Source organism: Panicum hallii, chromosome 7 (assembly GCF_002211085.1).
Source record: "Panicum hallii strain FIL2 chromosome 7, PHallii_v3.1, whole genome shotgun sequence".
Classification (NCBI taxonomy): domain Eukaryota; kingdom Viridiplantae; phylum Streptophyta; class Magnoliopsida; order Poales; family Poaceae; genus Panicum; species Panicum hallii.
In genome coordinates, this window is record NC_038048.1 from 33,587,055 (window position 1) to 33,608,793 (window position 21,739).

At 47.1% G+C, this 21,739-nt stretch overlaps 3 protein-coding genes across 4 annotated transcripts; 1 reads left to right on the plus strand and 2 right to left on the minus strand.

Moving 5' to 3' along the window:
• Positions 1 to 738: 738 nt before the first annotated feature.
• LOC112899516 (potassium transporter 19-like) lies at positions 739 to 4,999 on the plus strand. Of its 2 annotated transcripts, none has more exons than XM_025968014.1 (10): positions 739 to 1,130; positions 1,628 to 1,837; positions 1,928 to 2,150; positions 2,259 to 2,507; positions 2,599 to 2,649; positions 2,737 to 2,997; positions 3,086 to 3,138; positions 3,276 to 3,390; positions 3,477 to 3,731; positions 3,956 to 4,999. In XM_025968014.1, exons 2-10 carry the CDS (start codon positions 1,721 to 1,723, stop codon positions 4,891 to 4,893), a joined length of 2,262 nt encoding a protein of 753 aa, XP_025823799.1. In that variant the 5' UTR covers positions 739 to 1,130; positions 1,628 to 1,720; the 3' UTR covers positions 4,894 to 4,999. The 2 variants fall into 2 exon arrangements, with proteins under 2 accessions (XP_025823799.1, XP_025823798.1); XM_025968013.1 differs by having other exon boundaries at positions 739 to 1,088.
• A 2,871-nt stretch (positions 5,000 to 7,870) lies between these two features.
• LOC112899517 (DNA cross-link repair protein SNM1) lies at positions 7,871 to 11,349 on the minus strand. Its single transcript, XM_025968015.1, is given in 10 exon segments — positions 7,871 to 7,963; positions 7,966 to 8,025; positions 8,102 to 8,154; positions 8,656 to 8,733; positions 8,818 to 8,884; positions 8,960 to 9,094; positions 9,191 to 9,335; positions 9,407 to 9,646; positions 9,751 to 9,931; positions 10,769 to 11,349. Coding segments are annotated over 10 exon segments (1,530 nt in total). The 5' UTR covers positions 11,286 to 11,349; the 3' UTR covers positions 7,871 to 7,909.
• A 1,092-nt stretch (positions 11,350 to 12,441) lies between these two features.
• Positions 12,442 to 12,825, minus strand: LOC112900677 (cortical cell-delineating protein-like). Its single transcript, XM_025969510.1, has one exon. It carries the CDS (start codon positions 12,823 to 12,825, stop codon positions 12,442 to 12,444), a length of 384 nt encoding a protein of 127 aa, XP_025825295.1.
• Between the last annotated feature and the right edge of the window lie 8,914 nt (positions 12,826 to 21,739).

Sequence of the window (21,739 nt, forward strand, 5' to 3'; positions counted from 1 at the left end):
TATTTTCTAAAGACACAAAAATTGTTTACGTAGAATGGAAAAATTACCAACATAAACTAGTAAAAATGCTCAATTGACTTTCTATGCCTATCACTCATCATGCAAAAAATATCCATCTACCTCAATATAATTATTTGCCATCATTCTCTAATCACACCATCCAATCTATTTTCTCAATATCAACATCAATATCTACTTAACTAAACTTAGACGTGTCGAGCAACATTTTGTAAACCCATAAGCAACTTTTACAAAAATTATAAGCAAATTACAATACACTAAAAAATATTTTCTCACATGAAAAAAATATATTATTAAAATATAATGGTGTGGGATCTTTTCTCTAATTGAAAGGAGCGCAACCGTGTCACCATATTTTGATTTGGATGCTTGATTTTGAAAGTACGATCTATTTTATATTTAAATTGTGTGCATGCATATGCATATCCAATTCTTATTTTTCTTCTCGTATATGTATGCATGTGGTGATATCATGCATACAGATATTCTAGTGTGAGTGCCGTAGGCTCCGAGTTGATTGTGTAAAGTGCTTTTTAATAAAAAAAATGGCCGTACAACAGTTTATAAAACGGTAGCCACGTCATCAGTTGGAGTGCAATCTGCGGCTAATCGCTCCCGCTTAAGCTCGCTACCAAGTAATAAAAAAGCAGCACAAGGATTACGCTACACGTGTTGGGTTTGAGGGGACCAGGTGGCCGCCAAACAATCCGCTCCATCCTTGTTCCGAGCGGCAGGGCAGGCTTCCACTCCCTCCCGTGGCTGGCTGCTGGCTCCATGGTTCGCGGCGCGACGCCAGCTCCCAGACGCAGCTCCCGCGCGTCGCGGCGCGCGGGCCAAAGCGGCCTCGGAGGCACGGCAGGGCCGCCGGACCTATAAGTACCGGACGCCGATGGCCGCATCCGGCTTTCCTCTCCTCCCAGCCCCCATCGCCCACGGCCGAGGAAGACGAGTCGAGGCGAGGCGGGACGGTCTCCTTCCCCCGGTCACCCCGCGCGCCGGCCTGCTCGCGCGACCGTGGACGCCGCCGGTCCGCTGCTGCTCCCTTGCCCCGGCGTTTGCCACTCCAGGTTCGGGTGATGAACCTTTGAGCTCTCTGCGTTTCTGACCAGGTTTAGTTTGTGCTCCTAATTCCTATTTGATCTGCGAGTTGTTCGATTGCTAGCCAGTTGACAACTTGACCAATTTTGGGTAACACAATGGGGAAACTAGCTGCTTGCTGTCTATATTTTTTCAGCTTAACAACTGTAAGGACGTCGTGAGAAACAACGGTACCTATGCAGTATTGTTCTCCGGCAATTGGTATTGTTCTCCGGTGTGCATTGAATAGGGTGTCTTATGTATGAGCCCGGGATGTTCGGTGTGCATTGAATAGTGTGTCTTATGTATGAGCTCGGGATGTCAAGTGATGCCTGAAGTAACAAGGTTGCTTAACTATAGAGGCAGAGTCTTTGCTGTTTTGTGAAATTTGTGCTGAATAATTTAGTTCCGCATTGGCCTGAAAAACATGTGTAACTCTCTGGAATTTGCCAAAAGAAAACAAGGTTGTAGGCTCGCTGGTTACATCACCCAATTAATCGAAGCATTGACGTTGGAATCACTTTTGCAGAAATTTATGGCCGCATGGTAGAGTGTTGACTGCTGACACATCACAAGGTCATCCTAATTATTCAAAGGTTTCATATGCATCAAGAAAGCGCAAATGTCGCTTGAAGTTGAGGACCGACCAAGCGTAGAGCCGATCAAACAGCTCAAGCGACAGGACTCGCTTTATGGCGATGCAGAGAAGGTCTCCAGCGCCAAGTACCATGGCTCTGAGGTCTGCTTCCCAGGCAACTTGATTACCATGTCGCAACGATGCACTGTCACCGACAAAGTTTTGACTGCAATAAACCTTATGGTTACACAGGGAAGCTGGTCACGGCTGTTGCAGCTTGCGTTTCAGAGCGTTGGCATCATCTATGGGGATGTTGGGACGTCACCACTCTATGCGATATCCAGCACCTTCCCTGATGGCATCAAGAACCGTGATGACCTCCTCGGTGTCCTCTCCCTCATCCTCTACACCCTCATCCTGATACCAATGGTTAAGTACGTCTTCATCGTGCTCTATGCAGATGACCATGGAGATGGTAAACTGATACATCATGAATTTCTGTCTGTCAACCTGATGTAATCACCATGTGCCTGCTCGTTTTTGGGTAGTTATAACATTTAACAACAACATACTGGTCTTCTAGGTGGCACATTTGCTCTCTACTCACTTATATCACGGCACGCCAAGATAAGGCTGATACCAAACCAGCAGGCAGAGGATGCTATGGTGTCAAATTATGGCATAGAAGCGCCGAGCAGGCAGCTGAGGAGGGCACAGTGGCTGAAGCAGAAGCTCGAGTCTAGCATGGCAGCCAAGATTAGCCTCTTCACCATCACGATCCTTGGCACATCCATGGTGATGGGGGATGGAACCTTAACGCCTGCAATTTCTGGTAACAGAAACAGTAAATAGGAAAGTCATAAGAATTGCTTATATTCAGTAACAGAATTCTAATGCTTTCTTGTTCATGACTGTCCTTCTAGTGCTGTCGGCAGTGAGTGGGATCAGAGAGAAAGTGCCGAGCTTAACTGAAAGTATGTGAAAAAGGAGTTTCTATCATCATTGATCAGTTGTTACGCTTTGTTCAACATATAAATTGTCTGATGTCATTTTTGGTACAGCGCAGGTAGTCTGGATTTCAGTACCTATTTTGTTCGCACTCTTCTCAGTCCAGCGTTATGGTACAGACAAGGTTGGGTATTCCTTTGCTCCAATCATCACTGTGTGGTTTGTTCTGATTGCTGGCATTGGAATATATAACCTCGTCGTACATGAGATCGGTGTTCTCCGCGCCTTTAATCCAATGTACATAGTAGATTACTTCAGAAGGAACGGGAAAGAAGGATGGATTTCGCTGGGTGGTGTTATCTTGTGCGTCACAGGTAAACTTTTGGACAAAATTGCAATTGCAAAGATAAGTTATAGCCTGGAATCTCAATGGACTGTCATGTCATATCTCATATGCAATAGGCACAGAAGGAATGTATGCGGACCTAAGCCATTTCAGTATCCAGGCCATTCAGGTAATGGTGACACTCACATCCATGCTACTTGCTTACCTTTCTGATACTCCGAACTATACGTTGAATTTTAGAGCAGAAAATTTCCCAGTTTAAAGAACAGAAATTTCTTAAAATATTAACTTCATGTTTGCCTACAGATCAGCTTCAACACTGTCTTGTTCCCCTCAGTGGCACTATGTTACATGGGGCAGGCAGCATATCTTAGGAAATTCCCAGAGAATGTCGCAGACACTTTCTTTAGATCTATCCCAGGTATAAATGAATTTGGCGTATAGTTGTGCTTTTTGAGAGTAATGAAAAGATAGAAAGAGTGAGAGAAGCTGTCTTTTCTTCTACAGCACCGATGTTCTGGCCAACCTTCATTACTGCCATTCTTTCGGCTATCATTGCAAGCCAAGCTATGCTCTCTGGCGCATTCGCCATCCTCTCCAAGGCCTTATCCCTTGGTTGTTTCCCCAGTGTTCAAGTGATTCATACCTCGAAGAGTCACGAGGGACAGGTTTACATTCCTGAGGTGAACTTTTTGATGGGACTAGCAAGCATCATAGTCACCATCACCTTTAGAACAACCACCGAAATCGGCAATGCTTATGGTAAGCAGCTGCTCCCTCCGTTCCAAATTATTAGTTGTTTTGGCTTTTCTATATTCATACGCTTTGCTATGCACCTAGACATAATATAAATGTAGACGCATAGCAAAAAACTATAAATCTAGAAAAGCCAAAACGACTAATAATTGGAACGCTGGGAGTAGAAAAGATGAGAAGTTTGATTTCGTCACTCATGGTATCTCTTATTTGATTTTGGCGATGAACAGGGATCTGTGTCGTGACCGTGTTCTCAATCACCACCCATTTGACGACAATTGTGATGTTACTCATATGGAGGAAAAAGTTTATCTTTGTCTTTCTTTTCTACGTCGTGTTTGGTTCCATAGAGCTGATTTACCTCTCTTCGATACTGACAAAGTTCGCCCAAGGTGGGTACCTACCATTCTGCTTCTCACTTGTCCTGATGGCCCTAATGATGGCATGGCACTATGTCCACGTCAACAAGTACTGGTATGAGCTTGACCATATTGTGCCAGCCGATGAAGTGACAGCACTACTCAAGAAGCATGATGTGCGGCGGATCCCCGGAGTAGGCCTCCTATACTCAGACCTGGTTCAAGGCATCCCCCCTGTATTTCCACGCCTGGTGCAGAAGATACCGTCCGTGCACTCGGTCTTCTTGTTCATGTCAATCAAGCACCTGCCTATCCCACACGTGGTGCCTGTGGAACGGTTCCTCTTCCGGCAGGTTGGCCCGAGGGAGCACCGGATGTTCCGATGTGTGGCAAGGTATGGCTACTGTGACATGCTAGAAGAGTCAGGGTTGTTCAAAGGGTTCCTCATGGAAAGGTTAAAGATGTTCATCCAAGACGAGGCTGCATTTGAGACTAATTCGACCACCGGAGATTCCCAGACATGTTCTGAGGGGTCGGCATGCCCCATAGTGCCCAGTGGCCAGTCTGGGAACATCAACTCTGATTTGGTTGAAAAGGAGAAGCAATTGATCGATGCGGAGACGGAGCGAGGGGTTGTGTACCTTATGGGGGAAGCTAATGTCGTAGCAGGACCGAATTCGTCCCTTGTGAAGAAGATAGTGGTAGACTACGTCTACGCCTTCTTGAGGAACAACTTGACAGAGGGGGAGAAGGCGCTGTCCATTCCGAAAGATGAACTGCTCAAAGTAGGGATCACGTACGACATATAGTGAATTAGTGATTTCTCTGGAATAGAAAGTAAGCCTAACTGAGACATTCTTGTTCATATTCTGACCTAAACACACATAGTGAAGTTCAATTGTTGATTAGAGAGCATCCAGGTTATCTAGAGTACTGACAGGAAGGTTTGCTAGTTTTGTAGACAAATCGGTATTGTCAGGACTAGAATGGAAGTAGTTCTAGTGGGTTTCTATGTCGTCATTCAATGCAAACCTTGTTCATGAAAGGCCTAGGTTTAATTTGTTATTATTTGCAGGAAATATATGATATTTTTATCAATACATAGTTGTATCAATTGTTGCATTTCATGTATTTCAAAGAGTTATGATATTTTTTTTCTTTGACTTGCATTGGCCCTTATTTGAAGTTCAGTTTTTGAGCAGGAGACCTGTATATTTCATCAAAAGAATGTTTGAATTACTATTGTCTACTTTGCATGTAACCATCGAACATTCTGGATATGAACAATAATGTTGATGTGAAATAATTCAAAACTTGCTCAAGCCGTTACGGTTGAAGTTCCTCGGTCTCATGTCGTAAGATTAGGCTCTGCTGGATGTGCTTTCATGAGTGGTATTTACGTCTTAGCAACCAAGGAAGGAAAGAACATGACAGCTCTGATAACAAACAGTTTTCTTCCAGAGGAGACAGGCTTCCAGACGGCTGGCCTGGCCAGTTAGTTCTTTCACAGACCTCTAGTAGTTACAAGGAAGTCCCTGATCCAAAAGTGCTCGAGTGGCGGTAACCTTCAGATAGGAAATTCCAGACTCAAAAGCAAGCAAGCAAGCACGCTAAATGCTGTCATGCCATGCATAGATTGATGCATTATGCATATAAACTGAACTGATCTGATCTGAACATGAAAACCATTACTGGGCACACTCTGAACAACGAAAAAGACTTGGCACAGAAGAATGAGATACCCGAGACCCAACAGGTGCGGACGAATCACCTGAGACGAGCATATCTACCGGTGCTCTCTCTTGGGCAGCCCGTCCAACAGCTATGTCACACGATCAAACAAATTCAGAACAAAGAAAATCAAGATCAACCAGCTAGCTTATTTTATTTCTTGCTAGGAAGCTTCGCGAGCAGGTAAACAAAGTAAAAGAAACGCCTGAATTCCACAGCGGCGTAGATGCACAGAGAGCGTGACAGAATGAGAGATGTACCCAAGATCCAAGAAGGCAAGAACGATGGATTCCACATGCTCTGGAGCAGTGAGCTGAAGCTGTACACCTTTGCTGGGGGGAGGGTTGAAGGACGAGGTGGTCATAGGTGTTACGGTAGGCACCCCTTCGGCCAAGGTGTTGATCTTCGCCACTGCTGCCACCGGCCAGGCCGCCCATGCTGCTGGATCCCCTGGCCTGCTAATCACCAAACATTATCCAATCATAGAATTCCCATTGTCCTTGATCACAGCAGCAGGATGATATGTCATCAAGCTTCAATATTTTAAAAGTCTCATTTAAATCAATTATAGTATTGTTACAGAAAGGATAGCTTCATCACGCATCGAGCATTTTGCTAAGCTTTAGCTGAGGGCATTGCCAGAGTTAACCAGAGCCTTGCTACCACGGTTGCAAGTATGCATGGCTAGCAGGCAGCAGCAGGATATCTTTTTACACAGAATGCCTTGTGCAAACTCTTTGCAGACCGATATAGTTGCAAACTTCTTTGGTAACAACCACAGTTCAGATAACCACCTGAAACCTTTGTCTTATGCTATTATTGCAAGAAATGCTCCGTTGCTCTCCAACCAGATGATACCAAATGATGATTCTGGCATTCTGTCTGATGGGAGCAGATCAAGCTTTCATTACATGTTTCTGAATTCTCCACACATGTCGGCAACATCACTGCCCAAAAAGTAGCAGAGCTGGGAGCAACCAGTGAAGATCCTATATCACCATTACTGCTAAAAGGTTTCCCAACTTACCTGTCTGCTGCTAGAGATCAAATAGATAAATATTCTGGATGTGAAGGATATACTCAAAAGGACACACCAACTAATAGTGCTGCCATTAAGACAGCCGAACACAACCACCCTTTCATGAATGATCACACTAATTTGCAAACACACCCAGCATGGGCTGTTATCCCCATGAAACCTAGTACATTGCCTTGGATTGGACTCCAGCCATTTCCCAATAGGACAGAAAATGAAAGATCTAATGTGTTTCCTGAGGATCACATGCAGTAAGGTGCTTTAAAGATGCGAGATTAACTCAAGACTTTCTAGGTTTAGAAGGCAGTGGTAATATTGAGATGAGTGGCAATGAGCAGCAGAAATCTCACCAAGATATGTACTCTAACCATTAGTCGTCATATGACTACCACCTTGGAGACAATCATTTTGGATGCATAAGAAAAATAGTTTATTACTAAATTAGCTCAGGTTTCAGCAGATGTCAGGCTATAAACTATATTGCCTAATTGGAACCTAAAAGTTGAGTTCGGTGTCAATTGCTTTCACAGAATTATGAAGGTAGCACAGCTGACTTCAGAGGCATCGATGAAAGACCACTGCTGCACCCAGTGAAATCTTGTATTTGGATTCAACATGAGAAGTCAATCAATGTTTTGCAAATAATGTATTTCATGGATAGCAATTGGATCTATATTTCTGCAACTTACAATTTCACTGCAAAGAGATGCCAGACTGGGCAAGAAACAACATATTGGCCTCTCAAATAAGATAAAAACAGAATGAATCCTAGTTAGCTTAAATAAAAAGTGCACGCCTTGGTATAATGTTGGGAGAGTGGCAGTGGCACCTCTTTAAGGATGAAGTTTTTAGCACAGAGCAGATCAACATTCAAAAAAATATGTTGACTGCTCTTCACGTACCATGATTTTCACTGGCACATAAGAACATACATTTATTAAAGTTTAATAAGAAAAATTTAAAGATACGAAACATTGAAGTCAACTGTACATGTACAAAGGTTATACAACATACCACATTGAATGTCCAAGAGCTGAGGCCACCATACAAAAAATTGATCAGGCCTCATCTATCACGAGCCCTTCAGCCATTCCCGGAAATATGCTTGCATTTTATCTCGACTTGCCGCGTTGCCAACATTGACAGTGGGGATTACCTTTAGAGGTCTCACAAACTAGCCATGAAAATATTAACCTATAGTTAGAATCCATCAAAGCCTAAACAATGTAATATCAAAATTGGGGATTTACCATCACAAAATCTTTAAGCTCAGTGAAACTTGAGTGTTCGCTATAAGGCACACCTACAAGCAGAAGAAATCAGTTTGAAAGAACTAGTAACTGAATGAAACCTTTGTATGAGTTAGGAATTCAGAATGTTCACATATTGGACAGTTTAAGGCAAGTATAGAATCATTATTTTGCAATGTGACTCTTAATTTGATTCCTTATGTACTTCCATAACGAATTAAGCTTAAACTCTGCAAATAATTGAAGGAATTTCAAGTGTAGGGTGCAGTTTTTTGGCTTTGTCTGCAATTGGCAATCTCTAGATGTGGAAAATCAGATATTCATATCATTGGACAATATAATCATTATGTAATTAGTGAAAGTCAAACTTGCATCTTGTCTAGCAACTCAGCCGTTTTAATTCAGGAGATCAATAAGATAAGTTTACGCTAAGCAGAAAATAAGTTCACACTGAGCATAGAAAAAGTCATTTTCTGGAAACTATTTGGTTCATTCACATCTTCATTAGCAACATTGAAATGAAAACTATAATCAGTACAACTAACAAATCCTACCATAGATTGTTACACTGCCATTAGATCTTGGTTTTATTAGGTCAAGCTGCTTTCCAGTTGCCTCAGAGAAAGTCCAACCTGATAAAACGTTAAAACGAGCATAAAGAACCATGTAAATCCATATTGTGGAAGCACAAAATTTATCTCCAAAACTTCATTAACCTGTAGGCCGAAAAGCCAGCACAGCTAGAAATCTTTGGTTAAGAGTCCCCAAGTACTTCTTCAAGTTCTAACAAATGCTACCTTCCAGTTAGTGAGGTCACTGGCTAAATTCATAGAATCAATCCGAAATTCATTTTCAAACCTCATGGTTTACAGATCCAAGGGGTAAAACATGAAGCGGTGAGCTTTGATTGCACGGACATATCCTTTTGGATAAGTCCGTCCAGCCAAATGAGTGAAGAATCCGTCTTCTCGATGCATCGGTGTATATGGGGACCTTTTAAGGAATAAATTAAAAGGAAGTTACCTGAGAACTAGAAGGCCCGCATGTTCCAAAATTAATAGCAATTGTTTAGGTTAAACTGCAGAGTACCTCCAAAGCTTGAGAAATCGCTAGATACACATTTTCTTTCCCAATGCTATATGCCCCAACAACAATGAGGGTTTTTGGTTGCTTCTTCAGATATCTTCGAGCTGTGCTCACAACAAAATCAATAACATCCTCCTGGGGTGGGAACCTACAAATTACCAGGTTCAGCAAAGTAATTATGATAGAGCAAACGCTTAAACTTCAAGATTGGAGACCCACTTGTACTTGGGATTGCAATATGTTGTGTCCAGGTAAAGCAAATTTATGCGGCCTCTCTGGAGGAGTGGATGGAGTTGCATGGATCTCGATGCTCTGAAATCCCCAGTGTGGAGATAAGTCTTTCCATCACTTAGTAAGAAGTGAATTAGAGCTGCACCAGGGCAATGATTGGCCTCCAACAAGGTAACCGTCACTCCCTCGATGACATACTCGGTATCAAGCTCCAAGGGACAAATATAACTGCAGATTTCAATTTGAATACATGATGCTGGTGTTAGGTGCTAGAAGAATATGGAATCACCATGGAACCATTCACAGAGTTAAGGGAAAAAAAGGAGCCTTACTCTGAATTTATTGACAGGCACATCTTTACCAAGCGTGCCGTGAGCGCAGAACAATAGATGGGGCCATGGCACCATTTCTTGGTCAATCCACCATAATGGTCATGATGAAAATGGCTGAGGAAATAGGCAGAGCACCCCTCAACTTCTCCGTACCGAAATGCATCCACAGTGAATGGTGTGCCTAGTTTCATTCAATTTATTGGTGCATGAGACAGATAGATTCAGCGAAAATTAAAGAACATCGCGTCAGCTGTTCAGGGTAAGCTATCCTCATTTGCTCCAGCAAAATATCACATTCTCAATTATCATGTGTTTGGTTGGGGAGCGCGTCGGAGCGGAGCCGCTCCGCTCCCCTTTTCTGCTGTTTGGTTGGAAGCGAGGAAGAGCGGAATGGTTCCACCACGGAATATTCCCGTGAGATTCGGAACGAGAGCGCTCGCCCAAATCGACCGGACGCGAGCGCTCTCGTTCCCTGCCTCCCCTCCCGCGCCCGCCCCCCCGGGCGCCGGAGGACCCAGGCGCCGGACCACCCCCCCCCCCCCCCCGCGGGAGGATCCAGACCGCCCCCCCCCCCCCCGCCGCAGGAGGGCCAGGCGCCCCCGCCCCCCCTCCCCCCCGCTCGCGGACTCCAGGCGGCAGCGGCGGCGCCCCCCCCCCCCTCGAGGAACCAGCGGCCAGGCGCCCGGCGTCCAGACGGCCCGGCGGTGCCCCGCCGGAGGATCCAAGCCACCGGCGAAGTTGAATGGGATGGTTCTCCAACCAAACACGAAACGGAATGGTTCTGCTCCACCGCGCTCTCCAACCAAACAAAAAATGGAGTGGCTCCGTTCCACCTACCAAACGTAGAACGAAGCGGCTCCATTCTTAGAAATTGGAATGGAGCCGTTCCATTCAAGTCGGCTCCCCAACCAAACGGACGCTTAGTGCACAACTAGGCATTCGCTAGTTTACTAATTTTTTGCATCACTACCACAAGGCCACAAACACACATCCAACCATGAAACGGCGAGGCCTTTACCGGGAATCTTCTTGTAAAAGGGACACGTGCGGGGATTCATGGCCCCCGCCGCCGCCGCCTCGTCGGGGCCTCCTCGCCGCCGCTTCCTTCCCGACCAAGAACCGGAGCGGGAGGGGGAAGGGGAGCGGTCCCCAGCCCCGACCCCCTCCCGCTTCGGCCTCTCGATCCCCCACGCCTGGAAGAGGCTCCTCTGCACGAGCGAGGACTCCCCAGCCCCGGCCCCCTCCTCCCGCCGCGGCCTCTCGAGCCCCCACGCCTGGAAGAGGCTGCTCTGCACGAGCGAGCCGCCCTCCTTCCCCTTCGCCTTAACCCCAGGTGCCCCCTCGGGGGGCGGCCGCCGCGGCGGAGGGGCGCGCAGGGAGGACCAGTCGGTGCCGCTGCGGTAGAAGTCCTCGGCGAAGCCGCTGCTGGTGGTGGTGGTGGCGGCGGGGGAGGAGGGTAGAGCGGGGAACCCGTTGTCGTCGAGGTCGGCGGGGAAGGGCTGGGGCGGGTCGCCGTCGCCACCGGCGGTGGCCATCGGAGGTGGGTTTGAAATGGCGGCGGGAACGGAGGACGGGAGGGAGGGAACGAGGGGAAGTTGGGAACCGAGGCGCCGGACGTTGCGAAGCGTACAGGAGAAGATTTATTAGCAGGTGCAGAGTGCAGCCGTGTGTGAACGCGGGGCGCCCGCGGTCCTGAACCGTCCGATCGGTTTGACACTTTGACCGCGAATCCCACGGCGTGTGTTCCACCTTTTCCCACCAGCTCGCGCGAGGGACTTGTTTCAAAAAAAAAAAGGCTTGCGAGGGGACTAGTCTTGCAAGCAGAGATTAGCTTTACAAAACTGTGTATTAATTTATACCTACGATGTCATTGTTACGAGGCTAGACTTAGGGTATGCTTAATAAGATAAAGTTGCATGCTAAACTTTAACCATATTATCACACATATTTTTGCTAAAAATTTTAAGTCTTGGCTAAATTTTAATCCACCCCATTAGCACTCATGTTTGGATGAGGTAGTCCTAAATTTTAGCACTTTTAGATATTAGCAGTTGGATCCAAACACCCTCTTATTAATAATTTATTGTGTTCGAAATTATTAATTCGATTTGATATATATCCTTGAGTCAAAAGTGAAGATTTCGTGTTCAAAGTTACTAATTTGATTCTCCGTATCCTTGATCATGCATGCATGGCCGATCCAGCTCGTTCCAACTTCCAAGGTAAGACGTTTGGGTGCTCCCATCATTCTAGTTCTGTTTATCACTTTTCTGTGTTTATCACTTTTCTGGTCGACTCAAAACAATAGGTTCGGAGCCAAGCTCCATAATGGATTATGTAAACATCATAGTAATAGACCCTTGCACTTCAAATTTTCAAATCCATACCCTCGAAGAAGTCAAACACATCAACGTTAGCATATTGTGGGCCATGCTTTGTTCGTTGCCCATGGATGACTTCCACAAACAGAGTTGCTCAAGGCTCAAAGTTACCATATATAGCTTTTGCATAAGCTTTTATTTCATTCACGTATATATAACACTTAACACACGAACATTGATCTTTCATTGTACATGACGGAACAACGGACTATGATAGTATGATGCGTGGTAAACCGTAAACGTAGCGTGAACACGTACGGCCACGCTTATCATTACTAGTTGCTTCACGAGGCTGCTGAGAGCACAGCGATCAAGCCGGCGGCGGGCAGGTGAAGCCGGCGGGGACGTCCCTGCCGCAGGTGTTGATCAGGCGGTCCAGGGCGAGAGGGACGTTGAGGTTGACGCCGAGGACGTTGGCCCTCAGGGCGGCGCAGACGCAGGCGGCGGCGTCCAAGTCGACGAGCCCCCCGAGCAGCGGGCAGCACTGGCCGCCGTTCCCGCCGGCCCCCGGGAGGAGCCCGCCCAGCAGCCCGCTCAGCAGGCCGCCGCACACGCGCAGCTTCAGCGGTTCGCAGGTGCCGTTCCCACTGGACGGCGGCGGCGGCGGAGGCGGTGGCACTTGGGCCGCCGCCATCGACAGGGCGGCTAGGGCCATCAGGAGCGCAGCCAGCTTGGTCTTGGACGATGGCGCCATTGCTACCGTGCCCTAGCTAGCTAGCTAGCTAGATCGATGGCCTTGTGTGCTGTGGGGATGGTTTCCTTGGCTTGGTGCTTGGCGTGGTATTTATAGGCCCGGCCGAATCCGTCGAGCGAGCCGTGCTCGATGCATGTACATGTGGTGTACGTAGTCCGCCGGCTGCTTAGTCGCCGTATGCATGGCCACTCGAGTTGTTAACGGTCATGGCTAGCCAGCGATGAACGGATGGATGGGTCAAGCAATATAATTGTGCTGTATATACTAATCCGGCCGCAAACATGTGAGTCGGTCAACTCGATCAGATCGGCGATATGGGATAGACTAGTCATAGAGATGTATATATTCATATACTTAGTAGATTGTAGCGTTGACACGTACTGTACCTTGCCCCGGCCCCTGAATGTTACGTTCATCTCGACCGATTCACTTCGTTTATACCGTGCCATGATAAATAATACTAACTTTATCCCAAAATATAGACTGAACAATAACCTTCTTCCATCTCAATAATACTAACTTTATCCCAAAATAAATGCTTTTTGGTTATTATGCCCCTAGACAAATACTTATCCAGGTACGTAGGCAGAAATACACTTTATGTAAAATTAATATACTTTCATATACTCAAGATGTCATATTGAAGATATTGTTGTTTACGTATCAATAAGATAATAAGTTGGTTACTTTCCTTATATAAAGATTTTTATGAAATTTATATAGTTATATACGAAGCTAGATCTCTTAGAGCAACTCCGACAATAGTTCTTAAAATACAGTCCCTACCTCTTAAATAAGGGCTCTCCTTACATTTTAGGGTCTTGGTTTTTACCCAAAACTCCAGCAACAACCCTCACTTTTGAGGCTCTACTTTTATTGTGATAGGTAGGACCCATCTGTCAATGTTTCATATATTTTTTATATTCCTGGCACCCCTTCTTCTTCCTCGCATCTCTCTCCCGTAATCCTCTCCCTCCGTTTCCTGCTCATCTACTCGTACCCACCAGTGCTCGCCCCTCTGCTGGGCAAAATGGATCACTTGCCTCTCCACCACCACGTGCCTCGGCGACAGCGGCTCCGGAGGCTGCCATCCCCCTTCCCCCCAAGGCCCATACTCGAGCTCCCCTGCTCGATTTGGCGGAGGATCTCGAGCTCGGTGGAGGAGCTCGGTCCTGGTCGCTAGGGGCGGAGGATTTCGACTTAGGGGGGCCAAATAAAATAATACATAGTGTATGCTAAATCCATCTAAGTATATATAGTATGACAACACTTTCTGCGTAGTCCCTATATCAAAAGTTATGACGTCTATATTTGTCTAATTCTATAGGTGTAGGAAACTATCACTTTTGACTAATGCATTTAATAAGAAAAATTGGAATTATAGAATAGAACAAATTAAATCTCATGATTATCCTTTAAAATTTATGTCTGAATTGACAATTAGCAGCTCACGCAACTGGCCTACTGCAAGTCTGCAACACGAAAGAGTAGAAATCATAAATAAAGAAAAAACAATTAAGTATTGCCTCATGTGGTAGACTTAGGTTCTAGAATATAAGAATAAAAAATTGAAGATTCACCGAGGTACATGTCGTGTTTGGGCTGCAAACTGCAAAAAGCGAAGCAAATCGTTGGCCACTCTTTGGACACGTCTTAGGCATGGCTGCTCTGCTCAGCTCAACTGGTTGTGCGCTGCCATGCCACCGTGTGTGCGCTCGTGCGGCCGGACGCCATTGCTACAGTATGGCCGTGCGGTAGGCTTACGGAACTGGGCAGGCGGCGTGCGGCGTGATTAAACAAAATGCCTAGTAAGCTGCACTACTTGTTGATTCGATAAGTCAATATGCAAACAAAAGGCATCCAACTATGTCTGCGTTAGATGCTAAGGTTCACGAACTGAGCCCATGCGAGCACGCAGTGAGTAGTTAATTTTTCATTCACTATTTTTTCCCCTTCAATAAATTTGATATCTACTTGCCATGGCCCCTGCCCCCCCCCCCGGCCCCGGCTTCGCCAGTGCTGGTCGCCCGTGCTATTTAAGGGCGCCGGCCGCAAGAAACTCAAGCACTGCGGCGTCGCCTAGGGCGAGCTCGGCTGCGGCACTTCGATTTGGGCAACCACTTGCTCGATCTGATAGGAGAAAGAAGAGGCGAGTTCGGGAGCGGCGCTCGGAAACGGCAAGAGCTACGAGTCCATGGAAAAAGGAGCTCGGGAAGGGTAAGTAGGGACCTTCCTAGAATAGGGATCGAAGTAGGGTCTCTGCTAAGGAGTTTTTTTTATCTGCGGCTCCTACTTTTTGAGTAGGGGCAGTATGGGCTTTGCTAGAGATGCTCTTAGGATCTCTTAGGATCTATGTTCATCTCTTGCTACGTGAATTATGATTTTAATGACAAGGTGAGAACGTGGCGCTGCTAACCCTGAAGCTTGGAGTGACCACTGATCGTCCCGTCCCCAGAAACCAATATCTTAGAGCAGAAATAGTTGAAGGAAAATGTAAACAAATATGATATACATACTATTTCTAGTCAGCTGCTTGTTCGTGGGTTTCTCAATCAATCCCGAGATGAGCGGTCAAGAACACGAAGGCCGTTAGTTCGTTGTTTGCCAATTTTATTTATGTGTGTTGACTTTATCTTCTCATAAATATTTTAGTATATACACATCACATTCATATAAGTGTGCAGCCTCCTGGGAGAGGAGAATTACCTGGATAGTGTTGTTGTGATGGCTGCAAGAGATGCGAGGGTACATTTTCGTTCATCAGAGTTCAAATCCTGATACCCTTGTGTCTGTGTTTTATTCACCGGCTAGTAAATTTAGCGCCGTGCATCTCCGTGGCTTGATGGCTAACAATCGAAGGCAATGATTTAGACTGGTTCAGGCAAATGCCCTACATCCAGCGTAGGATGGTGTTCTTCGTATTCCTCACGTTTGAATGCTGGGTGCTTACAACGGGACGCTTGCAAGCGGTGTGTGTGATTGTCTCGTGTCTGTCCTGTCTGAGAAGGCTCAGCTCCGCCTTATATATGTGGTGGGCTGGGCTACATTGCGTGACAGAGGGGGTGCCTCATAACGGTGTTTAACCTCCAAGCCCACCGAGAAATACCCATGAGGTGGCATGGGGTATCACCAAAATCAGGAACTCGAAGGTTCAAGGAACACAAGATTTAGACAGGTTCGGGCCGCCGAGAGTGTGATACCCTACGTCCTAGTGGTTTGTATATTGCCTTAGATGATGAGATGTTTGGAGGGGGTCCCTGTCCGCCCTTATATAGTCTGGGGGGATAGGGTTACATGGAAATCGTAGCCCGATACTAGCTTAGAAGTTCTACCCGAGCACTGCTCAGGTAGTTTTCTTCTATTCCGACTAGTTTTACTTCTGTACGAGTAGTTATAACTGGCGTAGGGTGTGGGCCATACCCCACCCCCTAACCTAGGAAGTCTATGCGATGTGCACAGTCCTGTAGACCTGGGTCTGATAAGCCCGAGCCCTTCGTACTCGAGTACTATAGACTTTCGAGTACTTGAAGGCATCTTCGAGTCCTCCCGAACTTCATTTTGAAGGAGTCTTCCGAGTACTTCGTTGGCTGCATCGAGTGCATCGAGGTTGTGAGATGCTCATGCCCTGAGTAGTTTTCAAGTCTTCTTTTATATGGGGTGTGATGAAACTCGCACTCCATATGGAGTAGCCCCCGAGCCTTAGGTTGAATCGAAAAATCGGGCTGAGGGTCAAATTAGTCTTAAATTTTCTTTTCTTATCTTCCAAAAAAATTGAAAAATAAGCCATCGATGGCATGTGTTCTGCAGGCCCCGAGCCTCTAATCAAAATTCCCAGATTTGGAAAAAAAGATCCAAAAGGTCGTGGCATGCATTAAGAATTTGACTTGATGGTAAAAATGAGAAAATTGGTTCAGAAATTCGAAAACCCCTTTTTTCGGAATGAAATCCTTGAAGTCATTGAACTACTTGAGCTGATAGAAGCGTTGAAGATCATGGGGGTGATTGGTGCATCCGTTATGTACTCATTCTTCGGAAGTCGGACCCAGCCCTTGCAGATGATGTGTCAATTTGGTTTAGAGTGCCTCGGACCTGAAGATCCCTCACGCATGTGTGCAGAGGAGCTGCCGCCAGGTGATGCACTGAAGCGGACGAAGCGAGTGCTGCTGGACGTGACCTCCGTGCCATATGTCCCGAAGTTGTACTCCTCCAAGAATCAGCCAATAGAGGTAAGTATCCATCTTGCTCGAGTAATTATCCTGATATTGTGAGCTGTATCTGATGTTTTTGTCATTTGTACGGGGGCACACAGACTTGTACCGGAGCTCACCTCCTCTTCCAGAAATCGAACACCCGGAGCTTCGAAACGTTACTAGAAATATGGGAGTAAAGCCCCTTCAGTGAACTATACTAGTACTAGTCGAGAACCAGTAAACAAAACGTTACTGGAAGTATGGAAGTAAGGTCCCTTCAGTAAACTATACGTAGTACTAGTCGAGAACTAGTAAACGAAATGTTACTGGAAGTATGGGAGTAAGGCCCCTTCAGTAAACTATACATAGTACTAGTCGAGAACCAGTAAACATGGAGATATAGGAGCAAGGCTCCTTCAGTAAACTATACGTAGTACTAATCGAGAACTAGTAAACGAAACATTATTGGAAGCATGGGAGCAAGGCCCCTTAAGTAAACAATACATAGTACTAGTCGAAAACTATTAAACAAGATGTTAATAGAAATATGGGAGCAATACCCCTTCAGTGAATATACCTAATACTAGTCTAGTACTAGTCAAGGACTAGTAAACGAAGCGTTATTGGAAATAGTAGCTACATAGATGCTTTGTGTGGCTAATTCACGAGTTCCCTTAGTTATTGCCAAATAAAACAACCATTTTTGGTAGTGAGTAGTTCGGCTGCGACAAGGTTCCCAGGCATTAATCCTGATCAAGTCAGGTCTGCACCTTCCTGAGCTGAACCCATGCCGCCTCAAACCTTAGCCCCCGAGCGTTTAGAGAAAAAATGGCTCGTGATGTAAGGGTTAAGTGGCAAGAAGTTGGCTGGAAAAAAGTTGTATGAGTTGTAATAAATACTCATTGAACGAATATAGCATAGAAAAATTTGTTAATCCCAAAAGATGATAAGGTACATAAATGGCGATCCTGACTAAGTGGTAAGAAGGAGTACTTTTAAATTCACAGGACCCCTTGTCTCGAGATATAATCCCAAGAACAATGGTTAAACATCTAAAAGACCCTAAAAAAACCTCCTTAATATTGGGTACTAATTTATGAATAAGTCGTCACTCGGCTTCCCGTTGAATAATGGAGCTCCCAGGACCCTTTGGAGAGTTTGACATTCAAACACGGAATGCTTGCTCTTTGGGTGCCACGGGCATCGCCCATGGAGAGCCTCCTCGAATCATTTCTTTGAGTTGAGAGTCTTCTTTCTTCGGGTGCATTGTTCCCCAGCTTCTGGCTTGCGCTACCGAGTTGTCTCCAAGTAATCGAGGGGAATTTGGTAGTCGGCGGGGCTGTGGGCTTCCACTTCTTCGCGCTCCTGCTGCCTGGCGATGATTACATTGCGAGCATCCCGGCCGACATTGATGATGGTGCGGAGGTCGCCCGTGGAGGAGTCGTAGAGGTTGCCACGCCCCCGCTGGTTCATCTCGACCGCGCAGGTGCCTGCGTTCGGTGCGCTTTGTGTTGATGGGTTTACAATGTTCCTTCTGGATGTTGTCTACATCTTCTATCTTGATGTTGTCTGGTAATTCGATACTCATTGTCACATCCACGCCTTCGTCGAGCGGATCAAGGAGGTAGTCGCCGTAGTCATCTAGCTGGACCCGCTCTAGGCCTTCATAATCCTTGCTAGCGTGAATCATGAACACTTCTCGCTTGATCGTGAAGCGTTTGGCACTCCGCACAGCCTAGCCCTCATCTTCGTTGTCAGAAGGAGGGAGAGCTCTGCCTTCTTGAAACGAGAGTTCGCCAGGTGCGGTAATGGATCATGGTGGGCATGATTTGAGAAACCTGGAGGGTTTCACACCCTTCCGATGCTCAAACTTTCCCGACCGATTTGGTCCCCTTACCAGACCTTGGCGGTTGCCTATTATAGGCGTTACACGAGTAGCCGAATCCGAGTAGTTGTCAGAAACCTTAGCCCCCCGACGTGCGGTGGCTTCTCCTTCTCTGAGCTATAGTAGATGATCCAAGTCCTCTTCCAATGCGGAGAGAGTCTTGGGTAGGACCACTTCGGACCGAATTGGACATGGCCTAGGGGTTTCGAGTTTGCCGATGAAGTTGTTGAAGTCGTAGTCAAAATCTTTCGGCTCCCTGGGGGTGATAAAGTGTAGAGTAGATTCTGCAAGACTAATGCAATCTGTAATACCTTTGATGACTCGATGGATACTGGAGAAGATGTTGCCGGTGGTGACGGGATGGTGGTGGTGAGCCTTGGGGTGGTTCTGGGTCGGAGAGTCATCATGTTGTTGGAGAGCGTCTTCCGCGAGCTTGATGCACTTGGCGATGTTGTCATCCAACCGATCAATCCCAGTGATCAGATCATCCGATGTGATCAATGGGCGAGGAGTTGCCCTGATATGGTTCGCATAGCTTCCGATTAGATCGGAAAGTTGAATTCCACCAAGAACGTAAGCAAGGTCATCGATGTTGCAGCTAGATGCTGAAGTAGATGCCTTCGGCTTCCTGGTAACGGCTAGGTGGTTGTTGAAATCACCTGAGCTGTTGGCGATGTTGGCGATGTAGACCCAGGAGCCAAAGTTGAACGTTGTGCCCTCGTCGAGCACGGCGCTAGTGAAGTTGAAAGATGCCATCGAGTTCTCCAATGAATGCTCGATGAACATCCCTACCTAGCGTGCCAGCTGTCGGTGTTTAACCTCCAAGCCCACCGATGGATACCCCTTAGGTGGTGGATTGTAGGTAGGGTGTCGCCGAGATGAGGAACTCGAAAGTGCAAGGAACACAAGATTTAGACAGGTTCGGACCACTGAGAGCGTAATACCCTACGTTCTGTGTGGTTGTTTGTATTGCCTTAGATGATGAGATGTTTGCAAGAGGTCTCTGCCAGTCCTTATATAGTCTGGGGATAGGGTTACATGAAATCGTAGCCTGATACTAGCTTAGGAGTCCTACCCGAGTACTACTCGAATAGTTTGCTTCTATTCCGACTAGTTCTACTTATGTACGAGTAGTTGCTACTAGCTTAGAGTGCGAGCCATGCCCCACCCCCCTAACCTAGGAAGCCTATACGATGTGCACAATCCTGTAGCTCCGGGTCTGACACCCCGAGCCCTAGGGTCCATGCCCCTGGAGTGAGGTCGGCTATCCTACACGTGTCCATCTGTGGGACCCTTCGGTTGAACGTGCTTAGCCGCTTCCTGCATCGAGTCCTGTCCGCCCGAATCACGGCGCCGCCTGACACATCCTTGAGTCCGTGCGCCCCTTTTTGTGGGAAGGGATGGCGCCATTGTACTTGCGGCACGCCCATCCTGATGAGCCGAGGGCGGGCCTCCTGCTTGCTCGGCACGCCTGGCCTTCCTCATCGGGCTCAGCAGGTCGGGCGCCTTGCTCCTCTTCTTGCCGTGTGGTTCAAGGTGGGGCCCGCTAGGGCGGCATCCACCCCCCTCACCCTACGCCTGTCGATGGAGGGACACGGTACGGGCTGTCCCATCGCTCTGTGGAGGGAGCATGGCCAGCGTGATCGTCGATCGCGGCGTCATGATAGCCCGGCGAACCGGGGGTGCTCCTCAGTCCTCCGGTTCGTGGGCGGCGCCATTGCCCCGGCTGCCGGGGGCGGGGGTGCGCATGCACATCTTGTCGAGGCTGGCGCATTTAATGCCGCCCCGCGCCTTCTCGAGGTCGCCTTAGGGCTGAGTCCGGTTCTGGGGCCGGCTTGGTCCCTCGACCTCCTCCATTGCGTCGTGGGTCGGGAGGCCGGCACGTGTCCTGGACCCGGCTGGCGCTTGGGCCGCCGGGATCCGCTGCGCCATCTAGCCCTTCTTGGTCTTGCGCTCACCTGTCTGGACCAGGCTGGCTGTCCGGTTGAGATAGGCTGATCTACAACTAGATTCCTAAGGACCGTGCTTAGGGGTACCCGTGATATTTAACCCCGTCACCTTGCAATCACAAGGTTATACAGATTCGGACCTCCTAGTGGAGGAGCAAAACACTACTTATTTTATTGGATTGTATCCTATTACAATGGTTTGAACTTCTCTCAATGAGATTATTACCGAAAAGCCTTGTGTTCGTTCCTTGTGCCTTTCGTGGGCAGTCGTCAAGGGTTTGCTTGCCATATCCGAGCTGACCTTTGTGTGACTTATCACCTTAATTACCTCCCAAGCTTTCCAAAATTTCCTCCATGGCCTTTTCTTTATGAGTTGATTATGGGTCCCTAGGGATAGCTAGGGATATTCCTTTTTTAGGTATACCCATCACCGCCCCTCACGACAATGACGCTCTATGATTATTGTGGTGGGCTAGTAAGCTGCAGCGCTCGTAGTCATGATCCTTTGCCCCTAGATGAATCAAAGCTAGGGCTCTGTTGGCGACCTACCTGTCCCGAGCGGCGATGGCACCTACACGGTCATCTTTTTACATAAGCTGTTGCTGCTCTCATAGGAACCACTTCGAGGATATCGATAGCATATAGTTTAAATAATGTATGGGGATGTGAAGAGTGCACAAGGGAACACACCGGCTAGAATCATCAATTGAAGTCGTGGCCATTCTTGCGTGCTCCGGCAATGAACATGATGGTTGCCGCCACGGTCGAGTGAGCTTGAGAAGATGTGATCACGTCATAGAGGAATCCAAGGGAAAGATGCCATGATCGTGAGGTTTGGGTGGGAACGAACATCTGGATCGGGTGAGGGGGCGGGGGTGCATGATGGGTCC